At 52.5% G+C, this 9745-nt stretch overlaps 1 protein-coding gene across 3 annotated transcripts in view; it reads right to left on the minus strand.

Moving 5' to 3' along the window:
• LOC113209727 (protein Wnt-16-like) overlaps positions 1-9745 on the minus strand; it is a 94676-nt gene that overhangs the window by 22665 nt on the left and 62266 nt on the right. For all 3 annotated transcript variants that reach the window (XM_052275285.1, XM_052275281.1, XM_052275289.1), the window contains exon 3: positions 4997-5310. In XM_052275285.1, the coding sequence (XP_052131245.1) occupies positions 4997-5310 (314 nt within the window). The remainder of the gene's footprint in view (positions 1-4996; positions 5311-9745) is intronic.

Consider the following 9745-nt stretch of genomic DNA (forward strand, 5'->3'; position numbering starts at 1 on the left):
CCCCGCGCTCCCCTCCGCCCGCACCCTTCCCGCGCCGCACCCTCATGCTCTGGGCGGCCGCCCGGGGATCGCCACTTGGCGTGATATAATCAATCGAGGGCAGCCGCCGTCATGGGTGTGAGTGAGCGAGCGAGCGAGAGAGAGAGAGAGAGAGAGAGAGAGAGAGAGAGAGCGCACGCGAGCGTGTGAATGAGCGCGAGATGTCACGTCTCTCTCGCACACGAGCAGCAACGGACGCCCATCTCACCCGCACCTTCCCTTATTCCAATCCCCGCCGGGGTCAGCCCTGCTGCCCGTCCGGCCCTGCCCGGCCCTGCGGCCCGCAGATGGGGCTAATCCTGTTTGGGGCCGCCCCGCCCCGCCCCCGCGCCACCGTAACGCAGTAAGGTTAAAACACTTTGGTTAATGCTGGCGCGGCGTGGCGGGGAGTGGAGTAGCGGGGCATCCCCCCTAACGCTGGCCGAACACAGGAGAAGCCCCAGGAGTGCGGGCGGACACGAGCATAAAGGTACGGACTGCCCGCGGAGCCAGCGAGCTCTACTGTTCCGTGTAGGCCTTGCAGCTTCGCAAAGGTTGTTGAGCGCCCGACCTGGGGCGGGTCTCTCTCTCTCTCTCTCTCTCTCTCTCTCTCTCTCTCTCTCTCTCCGAGAAGCTCGTTGCGTGGGATGCTGCTGCGGGGTGGTCCATATATGCCGCCGAGGCAGGCAAACACGTGTATCATTTAATTTGTATGGGTTGGGCTTGGGGAAGAGGGCGCGCGAGAGAGTAAAAGTTTTTGAAAAGGATAAAACGCCCGTAAATTCTCCGCCCGCCCGCCCCTCCCTTCTTCTCTTCCGCCTCCCCCGCTGTGTGACAAGGCGTGAATGCGACGCTAAGTAGTGGAGAGAGATTTGGGGCCCCCGGCCGCGCGCCCGGGCGACTGGGGGCGGAGAGGGGCGGAGCTGCCGCCGGAATACCTGATTTTATGGCCGGAATGAAAAATTGAATCCCCATATGTCCCACTCCTCCGAAAGCCCTTGCTGGAAGAAAAGCGGGGATAGATATAAGCTATACGGTGGTGAACGCGCCGGCTGTCCATCGTCGCAGAAAAATAAATGAAACAATACGAAATTCAATGGCACGCGAATCATTTCGATCTATTTATTGCCACCGTTCTTCTGAAAAAAAAACTTGCACACGCAAGCGCAGTTTTGTGCGGTTCTGTGGGCTCAAATAAAGCAGCGCCATCAAATTAAATGGTAATTTTTCTCCCTCAGCAAACACTGCCATGTCAATGGAAATGCATAAAGCGCAGAGTGTGTGTCGATGCTGCGCGCGCCCGCCCTGGCCGGGGCCCTGGCCTGCTCAATTTGACTTTGTAATTGGTCCGCAATCAGTTGACACAAAGTGCCATCCGTACATGTTTGCAGATATAGCTGTCCATTGGCGGTCCCTCTCGCTCCACGCTCGTATGGCTCCCCCCCCTTCCCCTTCCACTCGCATGGCGCCGCTGCTGCCACGCGACGCCACTTCGCAAGATGCAATACGCCCTGTGCGACATGTTATGAGCCCGCGTATGACGTTCCTAACGGACTCGTACTTATTGAATAAATAGGTATTGCAGCAGTGATAACAAAAAATAAAACGTAAGTGGAAAACTGATGATTTTATTTTTTATTTATTTTTGAGAGGGCCTGGCTGGGCGCTGCTCTGTTGTCCAGCGGGTCCCATCCAGTCCGACCGCTTTATGACCGGATTATGCATATAGACTGAGTATGCAACGTCAGGAGTAGAATCAAGTCGAACACGCGACAGATAACTGTCGGCCTCTCCATAAAATGTGTAGCGAACCACAAGTGGGTTCGGGAAATGTAACAGCACCACAACACAACGCCCAACCCCAAGGTCGCACGGGAAGAATTTTATTGCATTTTATTTTTTAAAATAAATAAATTTAATCTCCCCCCCCCCTCAAAACTCTCTACCAAACTGATCGGATTGTGCCGTAAAGTCGACCGTGAAAATGCGGTCCGCGCGTGGAACACACTTTCGCCACTTTAGAGGCTCGTCGGTTGAGAGAGGGGGAGCAGAGGGGGAACAGCACTAAGGCCTCCATTACCGGGATCAAGACACATTAGGGATTGGTCAGCCCCTATACAGGTTGGCAAAAAGCCCGGCAGGGAGGCGACGGCCGGTGTGGCCGCTCCCCGCGCCCTGCGGGCCACGGCCACCCCTATGGGGGCCCTCCATGTACCATTAGCAGAGAGCGCTTTAAAAGCCCGACAAGCAGCGCACTGCTGCCAACGGCAACTTGCGAAAGAGCAGACTTATCAAAGCGACGGATTTTGTCGGATGTTGTCTTATTGGATAAGCGACAGTAACGACTGTTACATTTCTACATTAATGTTAAGATTCTACGCGACAAAGCAGTTTCTGGGACCTGTAGCCTAAGAACACATTCCGAGATTGTTAAAATTTCAACGAAAGGGTTGTCCCGGAATGTTTCAAATAGCAAACGAACTTCAGTTTGCTCTTTCCTTCCCCGCCTTTCTTATTGATTCATAGACTAGGTCTCCTCCCTTGTAGCACATATCGTTCTTAGAACGTTTACAGAACCTTCAGAGAACCAAAAGAACTTTCTCAGAACGTTGTCTGAATGTGTGGTGCTACAAGGGCTGGTACCTTACATGAACACGTGCCTGGTGAAAGTGGGTCCGAGGCTCCCTATTTCGACCGTGTTCAGGTAAGTTACCAGGAAACCTAGTCAACTAGACGGTTTTCAGCATGGTTTCTTCTGCAAGTGAAATTTTGAGCATTGCCGCGACAGCGCGTCGCGCGTAGCTCTACTCCAGGCCACACAGCCATAAGCGAGTCCTTCCGTCGTGGTAAAGTATGAGGGTTTTGCCTTCTCCAGCACCTGCGACGAAGACTGGCCTGCGCTGGCCGCGGGCGGGCAGCTGGAGCCGGAGTGTGGGTGTTGTAAATGGAATCATTAGCAGTGGCCCCGGGGCCGGCCCGCGGCGGCCCGGGGCGCAGCGCACAGCGCCGTGTGTTACGGGGAACATCCTATTGGAATGTAAATGCGGGGAGAGGAGGGAGAGAGAGGAAGGGCGAGATAGAGCGAGAGAGAGAGCTAGAGCAACAGACTTGGAGTAACAAGCAAGCTCATCTGCTGTAGAAATGACGGTCCAACATGCCAGTATTTCAGGCCGAGGGGCGCGCGGAGCAGGGTGGATAGGAGTAAGTACAACAGGCCTCGCGAATATTCTTCACGAGGCAAGAGAGGAGGAGCCGGGTTAGTTAGAAATTAGCCGCAAGAGGTGCAGCGCGTGTCAGCCTGCTTCCCGCTTACTAATCTACCCAGCTGCAAAACAACAACAAAGTCTCGAAAAATTTAGTTCTTTTGTTCTACTCATTGTTCTACGTAAAGGATTACATTTTTTGTTCTTACAGCATGGGAAGTAGAGAGGTGGGCGATGAGCTCACGGCACGAAGATGATGCGAACGTCGTGTCGTACATCCGTGAAGGAAATGAAAACCATTTTTATTATTCTCCTGTGCGAGCTGCATCATCAGCCAGGCCAGGCAGTCACCTCAACTCCTTCATGGTCTGTTCTCTACCAATCCTTTGTCGGCGACCCTCCCCTCCCACCTACTCCCCGTGCTATCCGTATCGTTCCTATCACATTTTTTACTCAGTCACTGGTCGCATACACGCCCCCACCCAACCTCATCCAACCAAAAGAGGAATTCCTCCTTTCTTCACAATATGTCAACGCCGTTGCAGTGCACGTCAACCGAAATCGCACCACACAACTGCCACCGAGACCGAAAAGAAAAAAAAACAGTTTCTGTCAAAACCTAATGTGTTGCCCACAGCTTTGTAGCAGAGTCATTTTGAAACTCAAGCCATCAGTACAGTCCTGGCTCAAAATGTACACTGAGTAGTAGGGTTGTAAACGTAACAATTAGCAACTAGGTTGAAAAATATTGATTTTTTGGGGGGCAAGTAAAAGATCAAAAAAACAATAAATTTGACTGTCAACGAGATGTTTTTAATGTATTACACATCCTATGACAAACACTTTTTCCGTCATTGCGGTTAGTTTTTCTTCACTAATAAAATGGGGGATGTAAAACGTAACATGATATCGGGGCAATTTTGTTAAAATAAAATGGCCAGGGTATTGCCGTTAAGTGAATGGCAAATATTTTTACAACGTGGTCCGCCACCACCACCGCTTTGCTGAACCAAACGTTCTCAATAACACCCGCCATCCCCGCCCCGGCGCAGACGGTACTTTTATTAAATCGTCCGGCCGGGAGGTGATGTTTGGCTACAAATCAAACGGCGCGATCGCTGCGGCGGCCACGCCTCCTCCTCCTCCTCATCCTCCTCCTCTTTGCGCCGGAGCGTCCGTGTTATTACCGCAATTTGGAGCGCGGTACGCAAGGGGCGAGCGCGGCGGCGGGGAAGACCACGTGGCCGCTGGTCAGAAGAAAGCACCCTCCGCACTAACTACAATACTCTTCTGGTGCCGCCCCGGCGCCTGAATGAGTTGTTTGTTACACATAGGACGTCAGCTCTTCAACCTTGCTTAATTCTACGGTGCGTGGTTTGAGACAGATGTTGCACTTTACAAAGTGCGACAAATACATTTTTTTTACTTTGCCTAGTGTAGAAAATGCTGCCATGTGTTCAAAAGGACGGATCTCCTCACATTCATTAATTTTTATCAGGATTGCACACACATTACACCCCAAAAATTGAATTCACATCATCCTTTAAATTGTAGATTTAAGTTTCGTAAAAGCACGACGACAAAAGATATAAAATTTACTCATAAAGGTGAACATAAAAAGTAAAATTTATATGAAGGTCTAAAATCCAAAAGTATAATTATAACGGAAGTTACTTAAAACTAGGGATGTATAGGGAATAGACTATTACGGAATTGACGTTTAGTTTTTGGAAAATGTTTTTGATATTTTGAGCCCTGTTGGGTCCACCACTCACCTCGCTCCAAAATGTAGCCGAACACGCTCTGCTCGCGCTCGTTGGTCGAGCAGTTCCAGCGCTCGTGCCTGAACTGGAACTGGCACTCCTGGATGCCTCGGCGCGCGCCCTCAGCGATGGGTCGGATGGCCGAGGGGTGCTCCATGCACACGTTGGTCTGCGCGCCGATAAGGCCCGGCAGCGAGCCGCACACGGCGCGCGCCTCGGCCAGCTCCGGGTCCTCCATCACCAGGCCGTCGGCGCCCTCGCCCTCGCCCGAGCCCTGGGGGGCGGCCTGCTGCAGCGGCGGCGGCACCCCGACCAGGCCCAGGTACCTGCACAGCAACAGGCACAAGCACATGAGTTACACTGTTATAAGTAATTTTAAAAAAATCAGGCCATATTTTATGTGACGAGCGACAAGCTTATGTGAATTTTGACATCGTCTTTTTAGGCTTTGAAAATTTATAGCCTGATATAAATTTAAAAATTGAACCTGAAAATTCATAGGCTTATGGTTCTAGAAATTCAAGTTTTCAAGGACCGTCCAACCAAATTTCACGACTCTCCAAGACCATATTGTTTTTCCAGGATGACTTTCCAGGTTTTCCAGACTTGTGGGAACCATGATGCAGAGAGACCTGGTGATGCAGACCACCCTCAGCACAGTCGCCCACGCCCAACCCCGCGCCCCGTAGGCTGGCCGAGCACGTCCGATAAGCCGGGCCCAAGGCAGCTGAAGCAAACTCAATCGAGAGCGGCACAAACGGCGCATAATAATAAGTAGTAAGCTTGTTTGCTATTAGAGCGCTGCCGCAGCCGAGTGTCACGCACAAGGCTGCTGCCCCGCAGCACAGCCCTCCTACGGACAGCGCACAGCAATGAGAGCGGGGGCCCGCCCCCGCGACCCCAAAGGGCTGCCAGGGAGGTCTCTGCTCCGCGCAATAATATTATTATGATAATCCCGAGGCGTTTAGCACGCCAAGAGATTTTTCTCGCGTCGGTGTTGGTGGTCATGATGCTGATGCTCAGGGCCGCGAGCACTAATAAGGCGTTCAGATCCCCTACGCCCCATTCAGGATATGAATTTTAATTCCCTTTTTTCGCCCGTGATTCAACCGCCACCTCGCGCCCCTCAAAAGGGCCCCTTCAGCCACGCGCGCGCGCGCACCTTTCGCTCAGTTTCTTTTTCCCTGGCTCACCCCGGTGCCGCGCCGCGACCCCCGCGAACTGAACTGCCTATTCAATTAATTTCCTGATTCATAATTCATACGGCGACTCCGCGATGTTGAAAATACATTAAAAACGGCCGCCGCCCGTGTTCCTCTCCGCCACGACGTCCTCCTGCGGCCGCCGCCACCGCCACGACAATTTTTCATACCGCCCCTCCGCTGCTTCTCGTGCGCGACGCGACGGGTCTGGAGCGGAGCGGGCCCATCCTGTACAGGAGGCTATTTATTTCATTCCGTTATTTTGTCATCCCCCGCCCCGCAGCACACGGCGCAATAGGGCCGAAGGAGCCACCCCCACGACCGCCCTCCCTGTCTGCCTCCGAGCTGCAGCCCGCCGAGCAGATAGGCAACAACTGCACACCTGTGTCTGGCGGGCCTGCTGCTGCTGGCTGCTGGCCGGGCCCCGCCTGGCCTGGCCGAGATATTTGGTTCGGAAAGGAAGGAGCAAGGAAGGCGAAATACGCAAGCCTCATACCCTCGATTCGTGATGGTCTCTCTCTCTCCCCCCCCTCTCTCTCTCTCTGACTGCCAGTGTCTGTGTGTGTGTCCGAGAGCGAGAAAGAGAGAGAGAGAGAGGCGATGGGAAGCTGACAAGATACGGGATAAATTGCCCTTAAAAGGGTTAAATTAGGGTCAGGGAGGAAGTTGTGCATGAGAGAGGAAGAGAGACGGGTAGAGAGAAACGGTGAGAGAGAGAGAGAGAGAGAGCAGGTTGTCTGAACGAAGGGGAAAGGGACAGACTAATGCACTCGGTTAGAACTATTTCCCTCGGCAATTTTCTGATAAAAAGTTGCAGCGTTTTCACCACCGCTGTCCATTACCGCCTAATTTTATGGTTTCCCGTGTTCATAGCTGAACCTGCCGTCGTTGGAACCACATCACTCTGGTTGAAGTTTAAGTCAGCACCGAGGAGTTTCTCATTTTCTCTTTCTGCTTCCCTTACTTCACCCCCCCCCCCTATCTCTCTCCCGACTTTTACCAGCGTTTCGCGAGTTATTTGTTTGTCCCCCATCCGCTTGAATAGCTACCGAATTGGGCGCAAAAGCGATATTTACGGTGAGAAAAGGGAAAAAAGACAAAAGTTCCCTCGAGCATCCAGTATTTAATAAATAGGCCATACCTCGGGCGCACCTAAACATGTCATGGGCAGGCTGGGTGCTGGGCCGGCGGTGCACCGGACTGGACTAGAAAGATAAGAGGGAAAAGAATGAGGGATAGAGAGAGGGAGACTCTCTCCCTTTCTTTCTATCCACAGACCTGCCTCAGATTAGGCCAAGTCGGAGGCTCGGCTCGGTTCGATGTGTCTCCCACCCTCGGTGGTCCAGCTTCGGGCGCCGAACCCTCTCGCCGCTCACACACATTACCCCCTTCATTTCCCACCCCTATGTCCCATATCCACCGATTGGTGATATCTTGGTATTGACAGCCGATATTTGACTCGTCGTGATTTGCGCGACGGTAAAAACTATCTCCCTCTCCCTCTGCCCGGCATGCTGCACCGCTCCCTCCGCCATTGCGCGCTCTCTCCCTGTTGGCGACATCATCTGCCGCCCCGCCGATATTGGGTTATACTTTATATACTGTACGAATAAGGCAGGAGATTCTCTACCCCTGCAGGATATTGAAGTCTTTTTCCTCCCCTCCCCTGCTTGTTGTCATCCGCTCAACGACCGCCCCCTCCCCCCTCTCCTTTTCCCTCACAGCCTTTGACTTTGACTTAGAATATGCTCAAAAGTGACGATACCAATCTGTTTATAAATCGTTATATGACAACACAGGTGGAGCAGAAGAACTGATCACCTTTTCCGTACGAAAAGTAGAATATGCACATGTGTATAAAATAATAAAATATGACGTTCAGAGTAAAATGGGGTCTCCCCGATTTGTTCCTGACCTTATTTGCTACGACGCCTATTGTTCTTTGCTTTTGTTTGGCAAGCTAGGAGAGAGAGCCTTGGCTTTTACTGATTGCATACCAGTTGGCATACGGTGTGTTGACTCGGACTCGTTGCTCGGCGCAGCGTAGCGTGGCACGGCGTGGCGCGGGCAAAGCACCTCCGGGCGCGAGACGCGCAACATCCAAACGTATCACGTTTCGTCAAAACAACAAAATGACGATGACAAAAAAAAAACAACGTCGTTTTTGTGTTGTTTGTTGTCAACGGCTATGGGGCTTAACTGCGCGGGGTCCCCGTGAGGTATGGCGTCGACACCCATTCATCGCGTACCCTATCCGGGCCCATCGCTACCCTGGTCCATCTCCTCTCTCTCTCTCTCTCTCTCTCTCTCTCCCTCTCCCTCCCCCTCCCTCTCTCTCTCCCTCCCTACTGCGACATTTTTCACGGCGATGCGGAGGGCGAGGCCGAGGCAGCGGGCCGATTGCCGGAGAGTATTATATTACCATATGCAGGTGTGTGGGGGCGAGCCCGACGGGCCCGGTCACTCAGTCGATGCCTTTTGATAAGCAAGCGCTCGCTCACTCGCGCCCCCCGCGCCACACGCGATCGCCTTCCTACACACTAGACCAGACCTCCCACCGGAAATAATGACGACAAAAAATATCACCAGCCTCTGCGACTGATGGGTTAAAATCCCCCCTCCCCCTTCCCTCCACCGCTCCCCGGTCCAAAAATATCTCGACGTGCAAGAGAATAAAACCGAGGGGGCAATAACTCCCTTTTGAAGTGTACACATGATTCCCGAAATACTTGATTCCCAGTGATTCCCGGTGATTCCCGCCCGCTTATATTTTTTCTCTGGTTTTCTAGTGGTAGAAAACGCTTATTTCGACTACTTTGTACCAGTTCTGCTAGTTTCCTGCTCAGTTTAAACGATTTCTGTTGATTTCGATCAATTTTTATCGTGATGATTCCCAGGCAGGTGTACACATGATTCCTGGAGTTCTTGCCCCCTCGAATAAAACAAAAGTGATGAAGATGCTAATAACTATAGGAGTCAGGAGCCATTTGGAAGCAAGAGAAATTTCGTGATGTCAACAACATTGGGTCCGCTTCGCGGGCCAAGCCCTTTCCTGCTGGACCCCTGCTGCGGCGGCGTTCGCCTGTCTTCCCGTCCGTCCGTCCGTCTGTCTGTCACTCCTTATGAATGGGAGGCAGACAGTGAAGGGCGTAACTGGGGCGTCTCTGGGCGTCGTCGCAGAGCCGTGAGCTGCGGCCGAATAGGAAAATGAGGGCGTTTGAATCTCACACGAATTAATTTTATTAGAGCACAAAAAAGTCGTCATCGGTAATTTTGAGAACAATGGGCCAGCCGTTCAGTAGAAACGTTAGAAAAGAACACTACTCCAGGACGCCCACACGAGACAAAGTCGCAAATTGTCCTGGATTACCCAGCTAAAAAAATTGGGGATTTGAACGGTACATTTTCAGGACGGAGTGATGACAGAGTAGAAGATCCTTCTTTACTCCCACGCCTCGCCATTCATCCGGGCGCTTTATAGGCCGACATGAAGATGATGAGGTTGGCCGCCGCCAGGTGGGGCCATGGGCGGGGCGGGGCGGGGGGGGGGCCGGTCAGC

The sequence above is a fragment of the Frankliniella occidentalis genome, unplaced genomic scaffold (genome assembly GCF_000697945.3).
Source record: "Frankliniella occidentalis isolate FOCC.00 unplaced genomic scaffold, Focc_3.1 Scaffold8, whole genome shotgun sequence".
NCBI lineage: Eukaryota > Metazoa > Arthropoda > Insecta > Thysanoptera > Thripidae > Frankliniella > Frankliniella occidentalis.